This window comes from Varroa jacobsoni, unplaced genomic scaffold, assembly GCF_002532875.2.
Source record: "Varroa jacobsoni isolate VJ856 unplaced genomic scaffold, vjacob_1.0 scaffold_568, whole genome shotgun sequence".
Lineage (NCBI taxonomy): Eukaryota > Metazoa > Arthropoda > Arachnida > Mesostigmata > Varroidae > Varroa > Varroa jacobsoni.
In genome coordinates, this window is record NW_019213470.1 from 130230 (window position 1) to 152186 (window position 21957).

General features: G+C 36.9%; 2 protein-coding genes and 6 non-coding genes across 13 annotated transcripts in view; 3 read left to right on the forward strand and 5 right to left on the reverse strand.

Moving 5' to 3' along the window:
- The window catches only part of LOC111261563 (uncharacterized), a 12291-nt gene extending 8572 nt beyond the window's left edge, over positions 1–3719 (forward strand). For all 6 annotated transcript variants that reach the window (XM_022835165.2, XM_022835163.2, XM_022835164.2 and 3 more), the window contains 3 exons: positions 666–943; positions 1373–1597; positions 2304–3719. In XM_022835165.2, the coding sequence (XP_022690900.1) occupies positions 666–943; positions 1373–1597; positions 2304–2590 (790 nt within the window). In that variant the 3' untranslated portion in view covers positions 2591–3719. The remainder of the gene's footprint in view (positions 1–665; positions 944–1372; positions 1598–2303) is intronic.
- Positions 3720–4700: 981 nt separating this feature from the next.
- Positions 4701–4773, forward strand: TRNAV-UAC (transfer RNA valine (anticodon UAC)). The gene has a single exon. It is a non-coding gene; the product is annotated as a tRNA-Val (tRNA).
- Positions 4774–8294: 3521 nt separating this feature from the next.
- Positions 8295–8411, reverse strand: TRNAL-CAA (transfer RNA leucine (anticodon CAA)). The gene is made up of 2 exons: positions 8374–8411; positions 8295–8340 (listed from the first exon to the last, which is right to left on the reverse strand). It is a non-coding gene; the product is annotated as a tRNA-Leu (tRNA).
- Positions 8412–8824: 413 nt separating this feature from the next.
- Positions 8825–21957, reverse strand: part of LOC111261551 (NT-3 growth factor receptor) — a 145588-nt gene continuing 132455 nt past the window's right edge. Inside the window, exons 8-10 of the mRNA XM_086968753.1 lie at positions 17930–18103; positions 14489–14647; positions 8825–9686 (exon numbers count right to left, since the gene is read on the reverse strand). Of these exons, the coding sequence (XP_086824879.1) occupies positions 9426–9686; positions 14489–14647; positions 17930–18103 (594 nt within the window). The 3' untranslated portion in view covers positions 8825–9425. The remainder of the gene's footprint in view (positions 9687–14488; positions 14648–17929; positions 18104–21957) is intronic.
- TRNAH-GUG (transfer RNA histidin (anticodon GUG)) lies at positions 10462–10533 on the reverse strand. The gene has a single exon. It is a non-coding gene; the product is annotated as a tRNA-His (tRNA).
- TRNAH-GUG (transfer RNA histidin (anticodon GUG)) lies at positions 11958–12029 on the reverse strand. Its single transcript has one exon. It is a non-coding gene; the product is annotated as a tRNA-His (tRNA).
- Positions 12437–12509, forward strand: TRNAK-CUU (transfer RNA lysine (anticodon CUU)). The gene has a single exon. It is a non-coding gene; the product is annotated as a tRNA-Lys (tRNA).
- On the reverse strand, positions 19999–20082 carry TRNAL-CAG (transfer RNA leucine (anticodon CAG)). Its single transcript has one exon. It is a non-coding gene; the product is annotated as a tRNA-Leu (tRNA).

The window sequence follows — 21957 nt, forward strand, 5'->3', positions numbered from 1 at the left end:
CCTAAGACTTCAGTTCTCTTAGACCTCTTTTTTTTAATAAACGAATACTATTTTAGAGTACAAATTATTAATCCAACAAGAAGTTAGAAAAACGGCAGTCAAACGAAAAAACCGTGAAGTGATGTTGTTGAATCATCACGCTAATGCTTTCTCGGCCATTTTCTTAGTGGGAGACTATTTCGTGCCCAACTTTTAGTTCAGATATTTTCTCATTATATGAATCTTATTATATATTGAGATCCATGTAGCACAGGCTACAAGTTAAGCTTACATTTTTCTATTACTTTATCATTTTTTGTATATCTATAATATTGATTTCCTTGTTTCTTTTTTAATCGTGTATCTAGGAGCCTGGTGTAGTTAATACGAAATTATTCTTTTTGATTTTTTGTTCACTAAAATAAAAATATGTTAGGGTTACATTTCTAAGTCTGGTAGGGAAACAGAAAAGAACGAATAGTTTGACATGTGACTTATCCTATATTTAAGATTTATAGAGTTATTTTCAAATCAGTTTCATCCAGGTAATTCTGTTGTTGTTTTATCAAATGTTACAGCTTATCGCAACTTTCAAGTTTGAGCGATATTTCCACTTGAACTTGGCACTTGACATCTGTCAAATCATGTCCAATATTCTTGTGTTTTTCGGTTGTACAAATCTCCAGGTACCACATGTTTCCCTTGAACTCAACAATGTTGGCGTTAATGATGTATGACATCTCAAAGGAAGCGCGTCTCTCCAGAGTTTACCCTAACTTTTGCACTCAGATATTACCAGCAAAGGACAAATTTTATCGTATTTTCCGTGAGTCGTGGACAAAGCTGGAACGATACCTAGTGGCTCCTTATGAACGTGAGAGTGACGGCCGGCCGATCGCCCCGTTCAAACTGTGCCAGCAGTGTCTTGTGCCGGTTAAAAGCAATAAAAATGACAAAAATAACGGTTTGTACATAGCCTAACGTAATGTACGGGTAAATAAACGGTTCTCAACCAAATACAAAACAACGTATCTATAGAACACATGCCTATCTCTGTTGAATACTATTTTTCCTTGTATTATCTTAAACAGTGATAAAAATTCGTGCGTTATAATAATGCTGATACTAATTGGTATATTGTTGTTTTGTAGTTCCATGAACCCATGGAACATCTCTAGGAGAGTTGATTCTTAATGAACTCAACTCAAGAATTCAGTCAACAGAGCAATGTATTTAAAGGACATGATGATTGACCGGCACCTCTGTTTGGGATAATTTATGTTGCTTGTCTTAAGGAAGCCACTTCATTCCAATCGGAAGCTGAATACTTCTATATTTTAAAGTCAGCTGACTACGTAACTGTTTTGTTTCTCGGCATGATACTTATATATAGGGGCAAAGGGAATTCTGTGTTCTGTAGCTTGCTATGAAGCTTTCATGCGGGCGAAGGAGTTGCGACAACAACAGCCGCCTCCACCACCTCCGCCACAACTGGGAATGGGACCTGGGGGTCCTATGGGAGTGTTCGGGAGCCCGGGTTCCTCAAACGCACGTGGGATGCCTTCGATACTACGCAACAATCGAGCAATTCTGCCAACGGCGCCTCCGCCCGTACTTGGTTGGTAGCTATATTATCGTCTATAGTTTACATCAAACGTCGATGATGAGTAGTTTTAACGTTGACAAAACAGAACGCAAGAAAACATATCGTTTATCTAGACAAACTGGTTGCACTGAACAGGTTGTAACCTAACAAGCACATTGACAATCTAGAAGTGCATTCATTTACTGAAACTTTCATCGAAATACATTATACGTTATTTTTTATTTTTTTGTTTTCAATTTAATAACATTTTTTATAAAAAGCGCTCTCAGCTATGATATAAGTAATGCAATCTGGTTAAGATTGAACGAACTTAGTTAACGAATTAAAAAACGTGTCTGCGATATTTAAAGCTAGGGAAATGTCGCTAAGGTTTTCCCTCGTTTTGTAAAAAAAAAGTCCAATATGAATTAAATTCTGGTACCTGCTAGGTGCATTACCTTTGTCAGTGGATTTTGTTAGTGCAGATAAGACTGGAAAAAGGCCAAAGATCGTGTGATCGCTTTGACAGCCTTGAAAAGCCTAAACGCCGTTTCTGTTAACATCCTTGAACCACACCGTTAAGATACACGATATATCATTAGGCTTAAGTTAAACTTTACGTATGTTGATTTAACTCTGTGAATATCTGGTACCGTTTGCAATCGTACCCGTAGTTTTGATTTCCTAGAAACTAACAATTATTACTATTATTGTGCATTGGCTAACTGTCCAATTAAAGGGAAAAATCTACCGCCTGAAGTATACAAGTTTATTCAGCAGGTAGCACGAATCCAAGCATGCGGCTATCCCAGGATGGATGGGACACCATTGCTGTTCAAAGAAGACTACAGTCCAGTCCAGGCTGACATCCCAAAGGATCTGTATGACCTCACAGTCGCAGTGCTCAACTCGGGCGGTGGAGCCGGAGCTGGAGGAGGGCCTAGCATTCCCGGAACAAATATGTCCCAAGTGGGAAGGTCTCCGATAACTCCGAACTCCACATTACCTAGTATACTTCGGCGATAAACTGAACTAGAGAAGACTGTCGCCGACATGCGTTGCAAAAAAGTGGTGATTAAGAAGTGCAAAATAAAATAAAATTCATAAACTACCGGAATCACCTGCTACTTCAAGATAACGCGTGCTATGATGCTCTCAAACAGGGAAACTTATCTATATCGGTGTTCTGTATCCTAATCTGAAGTTAGATTACAGAAAGAAAGAGTGTGCAACAGTTATGAGAGTGCATAGTAGAGGCAGACTATTGTGTTTGCTGCACAAGATAAATAACCTAACTTTAAATTATGTTCTAAGATTGTCGTACAGTACCACAGTTGCTTTACGAGCAAAGATATGAGAGCGGTGTGCCGATGATTTCTGGGTGAAACCCTTAATGGGCCGTTTAGTTAAAGAGCGACTGCTATCGATATTAAAGACGTAAATGGGGCTACTATTATTCGAAAGGGTATTATTAGGCGTACGCTTATCATGTCACACGAATGAGCGGATTCCATTGCGTTTTCCCCCAAGCCAATATCAGTTGGTTGCTAGTATTGAACCCTAATAAATATACAATCAATTACTCCAACAGAAGAAGTTTTGATAATATGAATATATCTAAGCCCATAAAATTGACATATGTTTATAATTTTACAAATATTCATATAAATAAAAATGAAGAAATACCATCTATTTTAGTTTGTATGCACACATAGAACTCTAATAACAGAACAGCGTGAAGTATATGAACCTGTCCTCAGTTCAGCTTTTGTGAGGCTGACCTTCATCCATGAATGCGGATTAGTGTATTGCGGCATGCTGTAAATACGATGAATGAGTTCGCGTGGCCCAAAGTATTAGTAACACTGTGACTAAAGCTACAATACTTTGCAAGGGCGAGCGGAGAGCAAGAATAATACGTGACTATATCTGTAGAAAAAATATATATATGAGTAAAATGTCCGATTTAAATAACTAACACAGTTTGAATAGAGCCTGTGCTCTATACGCACCTAATTGGATTCGAATATTAGTAGAGAAATACGTTTGATATATACTTTTTTTTATATACTTATGCAGGCATTTTATCTACGATACGAAACACGCGGGAAAAAAGAGTAAATAAAGGATTAGCAGTAATTCACTGCAAATCAGGCCCGTCTGGAGTGTTGTTTTGTACATTGAAAATTCCATGATATAATGGATGATTCATTGAATTGGCTTCTGAAAATAAGGTAGAACCTCTGCAATTACCGAAATATCGATAAACTTACATATCTCATAGATGAGCTAATGCGATAATTATTCCACAAGTAAATTTTTTGAAGAGCTCGTTAAGAAAATACCGCTTTAATGTATTAGTTTTCAGGGCCTTCTATGTTCCTAAAGAAAGCTCGTGTAAGGATACTTCAATATGTAAAACTAAATATTAATCAAAATGTAAATATTGAAAATAGTACTGATTTATGTTACTGATCTAACTAGGTTCTTGAAATTGTTCGAAAAATAAAACCAACAAGGAGCGTGCGAAAAGTAAAACGGCTAACATTATGAAACGATAATTCGATTCCAACGCGGTATCATGACTAGAGAGCACATAAGTTTTATCTTACTAAGATAATTCTCCTTTCTTCAGCTAGATTTTCGATTTAAGTAACGTAAACAGCGGTAGGTTAATTCCAACTAAAGCAGTTATGTCCAAGTAAATGAATTCGTAAAAGATTTAAAGAAAAAAAATTGTTCTTACATTTGCTTTTGTTGAATATGTAGCGTGTCTGTTTTGCTGTCAATGGCTTTTTCGACTTCAATCAATATAAATCAATTGCCTTCAGATTACCTGCTTCTCTTGGAGTGGCACTGAACATAAATTAATTTTATGAGGAAGAAGAAATAAAGTTCATGCTAAATGAAAGTCTGTTTTAGGCACTGGTTTTCAAAAAATTCGTATGATACATAAAGTCATCATGCTTAGCGCTTTCTTTTCTGTCATTTATGGATCTACAGCATTTAAAAACACTTTGATTTTGAACGTAAAGATGCAATAATGATAAGGTAATCAAATTTTGTAGCGGGAGTTGTTATTACCACCAGCTTTGCGGAGTTCACACGAATCACCAGGCGGTTGCCGTTATGGCATGGTTCCATAGTGTAGTGGTTATCACGTTTGCTTTACACGCAAAAGGTCGCCGGTTCGAGCCCGGCTGGAACCACATCTACTTTTTCCTATTACCTCTAAATATTATAAATACAAGTAATATGCTATCGTCCCGAAACACAAATGCTGACAAACAAATACACATTGATCTATAATAAATGTAGTTACCCATGCTAAAAAAACCTGAACTTTCCTTTATTTGTATTGAAAACTCTCCTATATTATTTTTTATTACTACTTTTCTAGAAAGTTCGGACTTTCGGAAATTCGGCGATCTAGGATTGATATTAATTCAGATCAACTGTTTACTCGCAGGATACACAAATAAGTTATTAAGATATTTGCTTTATACGAAATATTTCACATGGACTAATTTATGAAGTAATATATTTAAATCACCATCTACTCATATGTATAAAGACGGTTATTTTCGCTAACTAACGATACATTTTTTTTTCTAAATATAATACCTTTATTATGTCGAACTGTATCCAATTGTGTCGACTATTCGGACGTACAGGTTGGGATACTACGCCCTTTCCGACAGAATTCATTGAACATTTGAAACAGGCTTTGACCTTTTGCGTTATTTGCTTTTCAATCCATGTCGTACGACTCCTAAAATTAGATGCGTTTAATTATTTTTTTTAATAAATTACAGAGGCTATACGTTCAAAGTGAATGTTTATAAGCATTAATTGTATTCTTCCGTGACATTTTATCTTTACACCTAGGTTTCTTATCCAAACTCTTTCAATTTTTGCCAGGTACCTAAATATACATATGTGGTCTGGCGTTGTTATGGTAAAACTTGATGCCTTTTTCGTTCACTAGTTCCGCTTTGTTTTAATGTCTCGTTATAATCATGTTAGATGTTAACATTAGTTGTCCGAATCAATCGTTTTCCAAGCGGAAGCAACTCATATTGTACGATTTCTGTCCACATTAAACACATAGCATCACCTCCTTTGGCGTCAGTCTGAGCTTTGCCGCAGATTATGGATTTCTTATTTCACATTATGATCGTACGTGATTCACTTTGCCTCAACCGTTTCACAAGAAACGATTTCATCAACTTTTTTTCTCATTAGTCGCATATTACGAGAAGCATTTTTTCTCACAGAGAAAAGATAACAGAATCTTTTTTGGATCGTTTAGATCGGATGATAACGCATCTTGACCATAAACAGTGCATTTTTTTCACAAGCCTGAGTAGCAATTTCGCCTTCATCATAATAATATTGCCAAATCTAGCTAATTTTTGCAGGCGCTTTATTCGAAGCCGGAATAAAAGGAATCCAACAATTTTAACCGATCAGATCTCAGTCTCTAACAAATGCCAACCTGACGCTGAACCTATCTAGCCAGAAAAACGGTCAATACATACAGGGTATGGTAGGTAAATTAGGTAGATTTCGGTGGGCTGTTTATCGCAGCAAGTAAGCGTCCATTCGCTACACTTGCTACCTGTTTTTTTAAAACAAAACAATATGTGCGTTTTTCAATTTTTCAAAATTAGACTTCTATCCGCCATTTCCGCTTTCGATGAATCCAAACAAAATTGAAAACTTCCTTTTATCCGAATTAACGATATACGTTATTGCCTTTCGTTCTGCATGCGACCTCTTTTTCATGTACCTTCTAAAAAATCCAAGAAAAGTTTCTGTAATGTAGATTGTAAGATGCCTAGCAGGTTTTAGATTTAAAGGACTAACTAATTAAAATGGTTTAAAAAGCCATTTTTATGCACGTGGATTTTTATTAAGCGAGGATGATATCAATTGTCTATTGGATCCTTCAGGTAGGCTGTAACAATTACTTTTTGCGTCATTTTGCGCGTTTTAAATCTTTTGGCCATTTTGAGCACTTGCGCGTTTTAATCAGATCAGAATTTAATTCTGCTAGAGTTTTGGGTAGATATTTAATCGGTATATTTATCAATATAATTTAACTAGTATCTATTAAACAATAACCATTAAAAGGATGTCTGTGGGTTAAGAAAACAGATATGTCAAAAATGACTAGTGAGTGATTTACGTTTTGAAGCTGAAATCGCGGTGAATTATCCATTCGAAATGATACTTCCTGTACATTAAAAAATTTCATCACAATTTATTTTTATTTAAATACAATTTTATCAACAAAATATTAAAAAAATATTCAATTTAGGCACCCTGTATGTATATGTTTCTTTACTGCTCATGTAACGTATATACTCATATAGTTGATTTCACTGCCTTCACTCTTCAACACAAGCACATATGTATTTTTCTTTCTTATGTCCCTATACCATATGAGTGCTAAGCCTAATTGCTGAGTTCTTATATTTTCTAATTATTCAACATCGGTAAATTCTAGATATGTATATAGGAGAGAAAAGCATTTCAACTGAAGCTTTACGAGTTTCGTGCGCATCCAGTGTGATTTACATACGTAATGGGTGAGTATAGGTCAGCACACTAAGAAGTATCCGTTGTTACGTAAAAAAAAATAATAATAATCGGTTGTGTCTCCGAAAACTCAGTTGAATCCACAGCATGTGTATCGCTGTGCTATGGCTATAACTAAGCATAAGTGATGTCGTTATATGGACGGGATCTTGTGGTATTAACTATTTCAATAGCTACAAATGCTTAGATCTATTATGTCTCTGAATTAAATTACAGTTGTCGGTGAATAATTATTAAATTCTTTCCGTGCACATTTTATCTACAAGGAATACACGCAATCTCATATATTTTTCCATGCACATACAGGTGTTCGCGCTCATTTTGAAAACATTGGTTACTACATGTGTAAGCCAGAGTTAGGTGAACACAGATTTACATTATGTACATGTTCATTATGTTATACTTTAGTATGAAGTGTTATCTGTGGTAGGCACAGCTGTAAAAATGAAATGAATATATTGTGACAATTAAATGGTCGATAATGAACAGTTATATTGCTTTTATTTTTCTTATTTGAGATATCCTGCAGCACGAGAGGGTTCTATAGTCTTCTCATCTTGCGACAGAAAGCGCTATTTAGTAAAATTATTCTATGATTGTTGCACAGTTTGGAATCACTAGCAAATAAAATCCTTGCTTATATATAGGCGAACTTCTCCAATATAAAAGTCATAGTAATTAAGCAGGAATACATCAGTCATACGGCAGAAGAAAATCAGCTAAACGTAATGCAAGTACAACTATTATATGTAGTTATATTATATATAATAGTTACTTTTATAAACTTTAAGGGTACATTTAAGGGTAAGAGAACATTTACAGTTTATACTGAAGAAAAAAATTTGGCAAACGTTCATGGATTTCTAAATACCAAAACTGGAAAATATAATGACGGAGTTAGACCGAGTAATTGATATCAGCATAATATAAATGAGTTTGTGATTTTTAAATATATATATATATATATATATATATGAAAAATCCATCACTCTGGCTGTATGTACAAAATGTGATACCGTTTTTGAAAGAAAATAAATATATATCTTAGACCAGCTCAATCCAGCAACGATATTATAAAAAATGATTTACGAAGAAATACATTGTCACGTGCAATTAAAAAAATTTATGTCAGAAGTGGGGTTCGAACCCACGCCCTCATGCGAGGACCAGAAAGCTCACATCCCGCGAAAGCAGGCAAGGATAGCCTTGAGTCTGGCGCCTTAGACCACTCGGCCATTCTGACACACTGCGACGTGGGTTTTCTTACCTTTTTCCAATTATGCTTATCTATAAGGGGATAAATTGCAAAATAATGCGGAAACTACTTGCTTCAAGTGGCAATAATGAACTCTTGCTGTCGTAAGTTGGGCTGTTATCACAATGGCGCGAGAAAGCAGTTACCTAAACATTCATTCCCGCCTTTGCGGTTAGGCCTAATTAATCTTCTCATTTAGACTACTACGGTCTTCCTGTTGGAACTGCAAGGGCTCGGTTACCTTATCCACTCCGTCCGTTCTAAACGTGCCTTGAAGTTTCATGTGGCTCTTGTTCATTGTCATTAAAACCTACACTACAATCACGGAATCAATACTATGGCACAAAAGAACGTCTGTTACGCTAATAATTTTAGTGATGAAAAGATTCGAAAAAATACAATTTTTGTTTGCTCGATTTTTATTAATGCAACTTGTGATTTTATTGACCTATGGATGACGTTCGCGCGGTCAGCGTATGTTCATGCTCAAATATAAAATAATAGTGATGACAATAATTAGATCTATGATACACAAACTTCAATTGAAATCATATAATTCTGTTCGGCATATAGCACTGAGTGATTAAGCAATACAAAAAGTATATTAAGCATATCTGTAGTTACGGTAACATTGGTGATCTCGAATGATACGGCGCATGGATTGCTGAGAACCTTCCCACTATGGTCGTCTTTCACCTCCGATGGAGACTTTCTGCATTTGAATGCAATGAATTGGTGAGAGTTTGCACTAGAGCTATGAACGTGTCTTAGAATACGGTTTGCTTGCTTTTCGAATCTCTGTTTCCAATGCAGCATGTCATTTATATGCAGACTTTTCAAGTCTTATGCTTTTTGTGTGTCGCTGAAACAATGTATGTTCCAATCGGTTCATATCGATTTTGCGCTACTACTTTTCATGAAATATTCAATTTCCCTGCCTCATTCTTTCTGTGTGCAACTTTTAGTTAAATCGATATAATCGTTTTTAGGCCTTTCTGGCTTTTATAGTTGTGAAGTGGCACATTTCGGTAAGAGATAGTCGTCCAGGTCTAGACTAAGTTGGCCAAGCTTACGGCAGTCTTTGATAGACGATGCATCCGTCTCCTCTTTTTTGATTTCTTGGCGAAGCTGTTTGCAGATCTCTTCGAATGAGAGACGATCCAGCGGATCGGTTTTCCAGCAACCAGCCATTATAGAATACACATAGGCGGGGCAATCCTCAGGCGGGCACAGCAGGATGCCTTGAAGTATCAGTTTTACCACCTGGAAGAGTAGATAAACAGCAACGCAAAAGATATTATCATACGTCACCAGTATTATAGTATTCAGAACAACGACACGACAATAAAAAATAACGAATAAGCGTTTGGCTCAGCTTCAGTATAGTCATCCGTTCCTTCATTTTAATAAGTAATGGATTTTATTGATTTATTTTACAGATAATGCCAGTCGTATGAATTAAAGCAAAATTTCATCATTAGGCCTCAATTTTTGAGTAATTAATTTACAATATATGTAGACCGAGGCAGCTGTCAATATGATCATAGCAAGCAAGACCTGTTATTTAGTTCCCGATCTAGACAAAGTCGTATTAAAATATTCACACAAGCGGCAAAGAAGACTACCCGTTCATCAGGTGAGGCATTGTAGATCAAAACGCACAAAAAAAAAGTAGTTTGAAAGTTTCTTCCAAAAAAATACGTATTATGGGGAACTTTACACCATTTTAGTAATTTGAAGTGGAAATATTTACCATTTTAATCTCAGCTTCAAATAAAAGTAAAGAGGCTATACATCAAGCTTGAAATGTAGTACATTGCTATATTGCTTGCTATGAACTCGTATTTATGTGCGTGATTTCTATACACATTTTTGGGAATGACTGCAAAGGACAAAATGAAGATTTGACCGAGCTCAGAAATCAGTAAAAATCACGTTTACTCTGTCTGGATTGAACCTGCGGACACCACGGATTTTTGCACCATTTGCAAACCGCTGTTTGCCCCTTTCTGAAGATATAAATATAATAAAATATGCCTGCCGTGACCAGGATTCGAACCTGGGTTATTGCGGCCACAACGCAAGGTACTAACCACTATACGACCACGGCTGACAGTCAACGATCGTGCGCCGCACTTCGATCGCATGTTGCTGTAAATTGAGCTCGATTATCTCTACAGGGATAAAGTCGATGTTATGTAATAATATGTGGTGGCTGCTACATAAGGAATGTGAATCAATGAGTGCTGATTTAAAATAAAAATCTGTGACATAAAATATTTGAGCTTCCAGTTTTTTGAGATTGAAATACCCAGTAGCATCCGTAGCATCATTGATTTATCTAGCACACCATTCTCTTCGTTCTAGGAACCGATATCGATCTGTACTACGCATAATGTGCTCCACAAGAAATTCGTATGACTCCACTTATCAGTTATATATTTATATACATTTATACACTTCATTATAGCTCCAAATGTGATGATTTTTTCAATCAAGTTCATTCTATTTTTTATTTATAGGTATTGTGGCTATATATATATATATATATATATATATAGCAACTACAAAAAAGCAGAACCACGTATTTGAACCCGGTCGATTATAATTTACAGGTAAAAACCTGAAGAGGACTACGCTTTACATAAAAATTTGGAAAGGTGATATTACAAACTTTCACTTCTCACGTCCTCGTTTAGTGCAAGAGTAATCTTCGATTAGACGAAAAAATATTTTTGCTGACAGGCTACCGGTGAGTCCTCTAATTTATACCATTAAAACTATATTGAGTGTTGAAATTTTGTCGCAAAGTAATCACTGCACCATAATATCAAGTATTTGTCTGCTCAAATGAAAACTGTGGTAAACATTACACGCTTCGAGACCATAGTTTGGCAATGAATGCCAGACATTTTTGTACTGTGTAGAAGCAGATCGTTTCCACTCTTTGAATTAAAAGAATGTCACTGCAAAAGCCGCGATCAAGTATGGAATGGTAGTACCTGTCTGAGATAGTGCCTTAATGAAAATTACCAATCTGTAGTTTTTGGTTTAACAGGCTGATACAAACAAAATGGCTGCCCTATTCGATACCATACACCATCAAGGGCCCATTGATTGTTACAACTGTTTTTGCGTACAATATTAATAAAAAAAAATGTACTATGTCTCTCAATATCACCGTATGTAATAGCCTACATCGCAGGATGGCAGAAAGCTATTTCATCGCTTAGTATGCATTGTATACTTGCTGTATTTGAAAGTGCTCGTTGAGGGACACATTGGTTATCAGAAGCCAACAACAAGTGTTACGAGTGTGTTGATTTTAACCGAAATCTAGTCACTGTTGTAGAACAAATAATCATGTGTAAACGGCTGCAACTACGTTTCAAGTCTTGTCTGTATTTTTTTGCCCAGTAAAATAGTATAAATGTATAAATGTTCAGCTTATATGGTTAATTTTGCTTTCGATAAGTGTTTTGTTAAATTTTGCTAAATTTTTATTGTATGCGGATTATTCAACCAAAAAGAACTTGCCGTGACCAGGATTCGAACCTGGGTTATTGCGGCCACAACGCAAGGTACTAACCACTATACGATCACGGCTGACGTCAACACGCTAATATGGCTGACATTATCGATTGCCTTTAGAATAGGCAGGTAACTGTTTGACATGCAAACTTCGAACTATTTTGCTGTATTTCTCTTTGCTGCTCTATGACAACACGGCAAGATTCTAGACAACGCTTGCAACATCCTAGCACTGGTCATTATCTTTAATGTCAGCATCAACATCGCTAGAAATCTCTGTATTCAGAGATTATTGTATGTCCATTAGACTCCACTTAGACTGGTGTGTCAAAATGTCAGTTGGTCAAAATGAGCAATGCGTAAGAAAAAAGAATATCAAAATTTTGGTAACGTTTAGTTTGTATGACGTTTCGACAAGAATTTGGCACCTACATTTCTGGGTATTTGGTTGTGTGTACTGACTTGAGGCACGCTAAAACCGTGCCCGGCTAGCTCAGTCGGTAGAGCATGAGACTCTTAATCTCAGGGTCGTGGGTTCGAGCCCCACGTTGGGCGCCACTTTTTTCTCTTGCTTCAAGGTTTCCAAATTTTGTTGATGCCCTAAATAAAAAAATAACGAATTGCAAACTGAAAAAGGTGGTTATACGAACATATTTATATTCCTATAAATCCAACGGAGCATTAATTTTCACGAGTAAAATCATTGTTACTCGGACGCGGCGTTTGTGTTGGGAAATTGGGCGCTCGACAGCGACAATAATTATAATATTATATTTTTGATGAGCGTCATCTAAGCAAATTAAGCTGCATATACCATACAACCACAAATAGGCCAATGAATTAATAGTAATTAGTTGCCTTTCTTAAGTGTAATAGGGTAAATGTAGGCCCTTAGAGAGCCCATTTCATTCAGCCATTCAGAGCCTCTCTGGAAATCTACCTAAGCTAATAGATTGTATCTTCCTAATACTGCACACCAGAAAGCAGAGTCGTGCAGTTTGCCTTCTGAGATACGCTGCCTATGTTGTACACAGCTCGCCCTGAAGACGATGACCAGTATCATATTTTTTTTGCTAGGTTTGCCGTAGCATAGTGCGCTCCTTTTCGTCTTCATCTGGCCTTCTTCGGTCCCTAAATTTCGTTGAGTGTGCGTATCCTTTACGTGCACTATTGGATCACGGCGGTAGCTTAAACGAATAATGAATGCCACGACCCAGGTCAGCTTAATTCGCCTTACTGAGTTGAGGAACAAAGCGCCCGAATCGCGGCCCCTTAGCGCGTCCCTGCCACATAGATGTGACTGAATTTTGCCTTCAAAGAGAAACGACAAAGATAGACAATGCGCCGGGAAACTACAGAAAAGTAGCAGAAAAAAAGCCCTCTTTCACAGCTTCTCGGCGGTAACTACAGAGATAATTTTGGTGGTCGTAGGCAGATTTATGTAGTGTGGTGGGTGATGAAAAAATAGCATGAGAATCTATAAAGATAGAAGGGTAACAGTACATACAGTGAATGCCGAACGCCTCTGTTCAAAATTGGATTAGCCTGGGAAAAACAGGCTGGATATAATGTTGCCAGATGTACGTCACAGACCACACAGATAAAGTCTTCCGCTGGCTGAGGAGCTCAAGATGATTTCGTCCGCAATGCTGCTTGATCGTGCGTCCGTTTAATGAGGCCCTTATAAAACCGTTATGATGAATGTGGATGGCCTATAATATACATGTGTATGCAATCAGGTGTAAATTGGAACAGATTCGAATATTGAAATCGTTCCCGGCATAAGCGCGGCATGGAGCATAGAGACACTGAGATTCGCTTTCTTATGATGAGCAAATGCCAGGTTAAAAGGAAGTGTTTCAGAAGAGCTGTCTTGTTTTTCATGGGAATACGGTTGGATCAGGCGTTAAGGTGCCACTAACCACAGCAATTTTGCGAGAATCGCCCTTTCACTTTACTGGTTCCCCTTGCTAGAGCTATAGGGCCGTCGGCTGTATTTTAGGTATGCTAAATTTCTTCGTCGACTTCGATGATAAAAACAATGATGGCAATAATGGTTATAGCTAAGGTAATTTGAAATGTAGCTTCTGGGTGTTTCTGAAAAGGGAGAAACATGCGGTAGTGGTGACAATCACGTGGAACAGTGTTGGCTTATTCTCCGCTTCGACGTGCATATATTTTCATTCGCAGTATATACTTGTAGAACGGCTTGTTCAATTTGTCGGGTATACGACCCGTCAAATCTAGCTGAGTATTGCGGTTAATATACAGTATAGCGCTTACTATTGGTATCGTTTCAAGCGATCTGAAATATACACATTTGTAAATGATGTAACTGCGCATGGCCGCACTGTATGTAACGTGCATCTATCATGTTATAAGTACAAGTAAGTGTGTCACTCATCTTTATAGTACCCTACTTATTAAGATCTCACGGGTTTTATCCGATATATTGTACTGAAACGATTTTAACGAAGCTCTAGAAGCGTTAAGTTATAACTAAGCTTTAAAACCAACTTGATTAATAAACTTACTTCTTCATTAGAGTGTCCGTAGTAGGGCTGTTTTCCAAATGTAAATATTTCCCAGAGTACAACACCATAGGACCACATATCCGATTCCAAAGTGAATTTCCCGTACATTATTGATTCTGGGGCCATCCACCGCACCGGAAGCATACGCGATCCTCCGATCTAATTACAAGCACATATATACACACACACACAAACAGAAAGGAACACGCTCATTGATGTTTTTTTTAACAGGCGACAATCAATAGTACGAGTTCATCTTGTAATTGTCGTTCTTCATTATACGATGATTTTCAACTGTGCCCATATCTACAAACGGTACGCCCTCTATATATATACCACGTATATATAGTTAACCTTTAAACATAAAATCTAATCATGTGTTTGCCCTTGGCCTAAAAGGTCTCATTGTATCTCTTCGCTTGCTCGGAGAATTATCAACGCTAAGTGCCATTAGCTAATAGATCAGAGAGATCGATCAAGATCAGCTTTAGTTTCATCTCAACCTCAGAAACCTTAACCTTGCGTTTCGCACCTATCGCGCGCAAGCATAGCGGACGAATAACACGGCTAAAAAAGCGTTAACCGCTCCAACGGAAAGTGTTATTTCAGTTGTCAGCTCCAAATCAGCTACATGATTATTAAGACGATGCTGTCCGGGGGTAGTGTATTTACAGCGGTCTCAATGTTCAGTAAACTCATGTATTTTGGCCGCTGCGGTTGTATTAGTTGAGGGGGTATTACGACGACTAAATTTACATTCGACCGGTTTCTTTTAGAGCAATTCGATCGGTATCTGTAAATCTTTAAAAGAATAATATCCAGTTCAAACTATTAAATAATACATTTGCCTGAACATAGCATGATTTCCTGATGATCTATCGTGGAATTGATTTATTATCGTACCGAACCTATTTAAAAGTAGAAGTTACGTTCATTCTGTATAGGCGCTTTCGATAGTTATTTTCTAACAATTAAGTGATAACACTAGCAAAAATCGGTTGATAACTGTGCTATTTTGATAGACAGATTCAGGAAATTGGGTCTTTTCCAGTCATTATATTGGCAATAATAATTTATTAATAGAGGTAAAAAAAAAGGCAAGTGATCGAAAAAAGTTAACCAATTTCAAAAGTAAGTATCTTAATATAGTTGTACTTTGTAGACAATCACAAGTAACGATAATTTCCCTTTTTGTGCCAATGAAATGAGATAGCTTATGCCCTTGGCAAATGCTACTGTCGTATTGAGGCTATCTCCGCAAGAGTACTAGCACAAGTATTAATCAGTTATTCATACGTTACACACGAACCTAATTGAAATTTTCAAAAAAGAAATTTTGTTTTTGACTCACGATCTCAGTCCGTTAAGTGCAACAACAGCGTATTGTTTGTGCGCCTTGTTCAAAGCTTGTGAGACTCAAACCAATCTATTAAACGCATGTCTCCTTACCGTAAATCTTTCCTTACCTTAAATACGGCCAGTTTTGAGAGACACCCCTGGTTGTAGCAGGGGATTCTACGTAAGCTCTGCCAATAGAAAAACATTTCGTTCAGTAATAATAACCTACGTATTTGAGGAGGAGTCGGTATCGGATATAATATTTGATTATAAACTGATAAAACTGGATAGTTGTTACCTGCCAACACAAAAAAAAAAAAGAAGCTCGTTTACGTACGCTTCGTTTTCTAAAATCAATAGCCAAAACTAAAAAATCTAGAGAAAAAAAAAATAAAGAATCGAACATAAATAGCATATTCGTGAATTAAAACAGTCCTTCACAGGTACCTGTCGTAAAGTACAATTCGTAAGACACAATACGTGAACGTTTAGACTGAAGATATAAACAACCGCGTTTTAATAAAGGACAATAAACACGTTCGTCTAATAAACTATTTGATTTGTCAAAACCTGCAAAATTTGCAGCAAAAACGGAATTAACAATTTGCGGTTTCTTATAGTGAACTTCGTGAAGACCTTTCAGGAAGTGAGCGATCGTCTAGTAAATACTAGATCAATATATGAAGTTGTTCATATTGATCGACATCGTATTAGACAAGCTACGTTTGCTAAATAATTAAATTTCTAAGGAGGATTTAATAACTAACATTGATTTTACATACATATTTAGTCGTTTCTCACGTTACTGCGGTAACTTCATTGTTTCACCTAATCTTAAGAAGATTACAATGTAAAATGTAACAAACATTTTTGTTTATTCACCTATACAAACCTTGTTAATATATAAATTCTCACGAAACTCAACTATTTTGTGCTAACAGCCGTAAATACAATAAACAAATGAAAAAAAAACTTGTCCGTTTACAATTCAGTGCGGCGTTTCTAATCGACTGAAGCAAATGCTTTACTTAGAACAATGCTATTTGTTTTGAACATTTCTAAATGTCTAAACGTTGCAATCAACAAGAGTCCGACGTTCAGAGTTTCAGAATACAATGATGTGTAACAATTTACAAAATTACTCCATAAACAATAATAACTGGGCTTTACTGCGGGCCTTTTTGTTTTTAGTTCGCTCTCGCGCATGATCTTAAATTGTCCGCGTATGCTACTTGTCTGCGTGTACAGTCTGGTGTTAAACAGATCTGGCAGATTAGCGTTGCTTAACTTCAGGTAGTTTCCCAAAACCGATCTGACGTCCAATGTTCTCAGTAGTTTTATGCGAGCGGCCAATAAAGAGAAGCCGTAGTACATGCAAAAGATCACAAACTGCTAGCGTTTAATAGTCAAGCCATAGGGACCTAAGTAAGGTCCACCTTCTACCAATGGGTGGACAGAATCCACAAAAACTAATAAAATAATAGATCTTCTTATTAATGCTTTCTAGATAGCATGGCATATTTTCATCTGTTCCACGATACTTAACACTAGCTGTTAGTTACGTAAGTTCGATAACCAAGACAACCTGCATGAAACGTACAAAATATCTTTTGTTGTACTACTGCCCGAAAGGTCATTCAGTGTTTTCATCCTATAGGAATTCCTTTTATATTAAAGGATATATAAAAAGGAAGGATATTGATAATGCAGAGAGTATCTGATCCATCCGAGTTTGTTTGCAGGACCAAAATAAATCTATTAGTACTATTTAAAGCTCTTATCTAATCTAAAAAGCTATATCGGTGCGAGAGCTATCAGCACAGCCAACGACCACCCGGCGTATCATAATGGTCGCTAGCTATGCTTAACTTGTGGCTGAAATGGTTCTGTCGGCGATTGGAACTGTTGTCGATGGGTTGGCAGGATGCGGGTCAACGAGGAATCAAGAGTGGGATTTAGGCCGCTCAGCTTAGTGGTCTGCTCTAATAAGCAAACTTCTAAAGATTGCTTTGAGGCTAGCATTTGGTAAATGTTAGATCGGCTCTCATAAGACGTGAACTCTCGGAGAAGGCCGAAAAGTGTACAAATTAGGTAGTGACCAACCTTATAATAGTCACACGTATACACGTCTCGAGACATGCCGAAGTCCGAGATCTTCACGCAAAGGTTGTTTCCGACGAGGCAGTTTCGCGTCGCCAGGTCACGGTGGACGAAGTGCTGCACAGACAGGTACAGCATACCATTTGCAATTTGGCTTGCAATTGATAAAAGGTCAGCCTGAAAGGACAGCAATGTGTCAATGTTATAATAACTATATACTTACTATAACTATGTAGCTATAATTTATTAGCTATTGCCTACTATTAATAATGAAAATCTTCTCTATGAGCGTGTACCTAATATTCTATAATACTAGATGACGGATAATTTCTGTTTTAGGTATGTTCGAGAAAAGAGCCTAGTTAACAATCGGCTTTGTTATAACGTACGATATACCTGTACTGTATTTCGCTGTCACCTATGTAGAAGTCCTTGTAGAAGACTACAAAAACATGTGGTTAATGGCCTGAAGTCTATGGAACGCGCTATGTTCACGTTCATTTTGGTTCTCTGTCATATTTTGGTATGGAAGCGCGCAGATTTTTAAATAAGCACCTTAGTCTATTAGAGCATAAAAGATGTGATCTAAGACTGTCTCTTCTAGCCACGATGCGGTCCCATCTAAGTGGTTAGTAGGCAACAATTGAAATCAATAACATTTCAAGTCACTTCCGTGCACGCAACTGTGAACAAGGTTATTTCGACGAGTAAGCATTATTGATGAAAGAACAAATATTGTCCTTCAAGCTATATGACGCGGCAATACAATCACTCAGCTGCGATCGAAGCAAGACATTTACTTAGAATATTTTCTAGCAAATATAAAGCACCAGATTGGAGGATGGATCTTTACAAGATTTTAGAATAATTAAGATGGTGAGTGATAGAACATCAAACGGAAAACGCAGCAGTAGCAGTAGCAGTATTGGACCCTCGCGCGCCATTAAAGCATTGGGCTGGCGCTGGGATGCTATGGCGTAGATATGGGCTGACAAAAGGAATGCTCTATAGCCTGAAAAACGAGCGCGCAAATGCTTACTGCCACCAGACTGAACACGAAAGATCTTCCCGAGGCTCCCGCTTACACAACGATTTAGTCGGAAAACGGAAAATGGATCGAGTACAATGAAGGAAGATTGCTTGAAGAATCTAAGCTTGCAAACACATACAAGCTTCAGTTTTCCGGAAGACTTCAGCCGCCGTCAATGCAATTAAGTAGTACAAAGTTGAACCCAATCGAGTTTTCTTGCGTACGATACACTCATGATGAACATACATATAAAATTGGGAAATCGATTAATGAACATCACAAATAAAACTGATACCAGTAATCAAGGCGATTGTAGTGGTCAACTCCAGATTGTAAAAAGTTTGGTACAGTATACTGTGTAAGAACAGGCTATAGTTAAGTTTTGTCAATTTATATGTACTTATTGATGTTGATGAGAGAGTTTCAAGCAATTTCATTTCAAATCCTCATTGATGTGTCGTCACATAAGAACAAAATCACAGTTATTTCAATCAATAGATCAAAGATACCTACTATGTCTATAAAGTATTATAAATATCTAAACTCATTTAATTACATATATTCACCACGTACTAGTTAACTGGATTCCGTCAAAACACATTTGCGGATATAAAAACGTCTAAAGTCTCGAATTCTGGTTCGGGCTTACGGCCAAGATCGTGTGACAGGCAACACATTAAAAACCCCTGATCTCTGCATTTTAGTTCACTGACATTCTGAGTTGCTTAGGAGGACAAAAGATACATATTAATGTATCATAATAAAGGATACAGGATACATATTAATGGACGCAATATTGCTTGAATTTGGCCAGTGATGTATCGTTCAGGCTACATTAAAAAATACGCTTAATCAAACTTTCATAGCTTTGTGGGTAAAATTAGTTCTGCAAATGTTAGATTCTGCATTGAGAAATCGACAGCAGATTGTTTTATAGTTTTGTTTAGAACATTTGAGAGTATTATATAATATGTGTATATATATAATGGGTATGATGTCGGTAATAACCCTGACAAGTTATATGAAAAGTTAAAAAAGTTAGTGTCAGAAGTGGGATTCGAACCCACGCCCGGAAGACCGGACTGCGACCTGAACGCAGCGCCTTGGACCGCTCGGCCATCCTGACACACGGTACTACACCCTTTATTTACACCTTTTCGTTTCCAACTATGCACTTATTAAAGAGCTGACCTACGCTTGGCAAAATGATATATTTGAGAAAATTTTTGTCTAAAAAAGGAAGGTATCTAAAGCACTATAAAACTAGAGAAATTATTTAGAAATACCGTTTGGTAAGTAATATGTAAATGTATTGCCACGCAGTTCATATGTGTAGCGTTACAGAAATATCAATTTTTTATTTTGTAGGAGTTAAAATGCATAGAAGAGCTTTAATTAAATGATGAAAATTTGTTGTGCTGATTTGATTAGTATTAATATTGCACTAAGCGTATTTAAGAAAAATCAGCAGAGAAATTAGACCAAACATTTTGTCCTTCCAATATATACAGTATACGAGTATACAGTGTACACGTACGAGCTCTTTTCCTTGCTAAAACATACTTCACACACATGGGAATCGAACCGACGTTGGCAATACCAAAATATTTCCCTTTGTTACTGCCGTCGATCCCTCGCTCATCGCACACAGTTTTTTAGAAATATTTCTATATCATACGATATAGAAAACAATATATAATATTCTTTTTGAAACAAAATTTTATTCTATAAAAAAATGAAACAAAACCGACCCATTTTCGAGCCGTCGTCTACAAATTTTAGTTCCCGACGCTGTGGAGTATGAATGATAAACCATTCTATCATCCATATCTTTATATAATGTAATTGAATAAGCCGCCATCACTGAGTATCAAAATGTCTGTAGAATTTAGAAACAACGTACTATGATTATGCCTCAAGAGGAGAAATAAATTTATAGAACTAAATTGAGGTGGTAAGTTAGCAAAAACTTTTAATTGAAAAAATTCGCCTCAGGTTGTCGGTGGCCCCTAAATTTCGAAAGCTTAGAAAATAGTTCGAAATATATGTTATGCTGAGTTGTTATATATAAATTTCACACTTGCAGAATCCAGCGTAAATATAATAAATATAAATTCACAAATAACAAGCATTTTTATTATAAGCATTGGTGAGCACTAGAGAAACAGTAGGTTCGTCACGAAAGCCGATCTATTTTTGTAGTAGTGAGTTTCTTTCGGAAGTAAATTTCAACGTCTGATGTGATTACGTACCTTTTGTAGTTGAATTAATTTATTTAAGTTTTTATATTAAGGTTTACGCTTATTTTTGCTTATTAGCGATTCATGCCATCAACTCTCTTAATGTAAATTAACGCTGTGGATTAACACTACATTTTTTCCACTTAGCGTGGTTACTCGGACAAAAATGCAACTACCCCCTATGTTTTTGTTAGTATAGTATCTATGGCAGTTAATGAACAGATTGTCTCAATATTTAATAGATCTTTTCTCGGAATTAATTGACGTTTAAGTTCCTGCCAATTTGCACAATACCAGTATACAGCCTAATCTATAGAGATTTTCCTTACGTCTCTAACAGTTTAACAAACTAGAATAAATGCATTCTCTTTTATTCGCCATTTGAAACCCGTAACCTTCCAAACGACATTTACAAGCAATCTCAGACACCGACTCGCTAATTCCGTAATGCGTAAGACAAACAACCCACACATAATACTGTAAGAAAGGCAATAGCTAATATACGGATCACCCGCTCGAACTCTGCGAAACTTTTAGACCCTGCGTTCGTGACTGTTGTCGTTGCTTACCCTCTCCCCGGATCTCTCTCTCTCACGCCCTCTCCCTCCCTCCCCCCCTCTCTCTCTCTCGGACTCGCTTTGTCTACCCTCATTTTTCAATTACTTGTCTCCTCCTCGCTTTCTAGCGGGATCATCGATGAGGACGTTTTCAGCTTACTGTGGCTTGTTCGATCGGAGTTCTGTGCCAGCTGAGTACTCTGG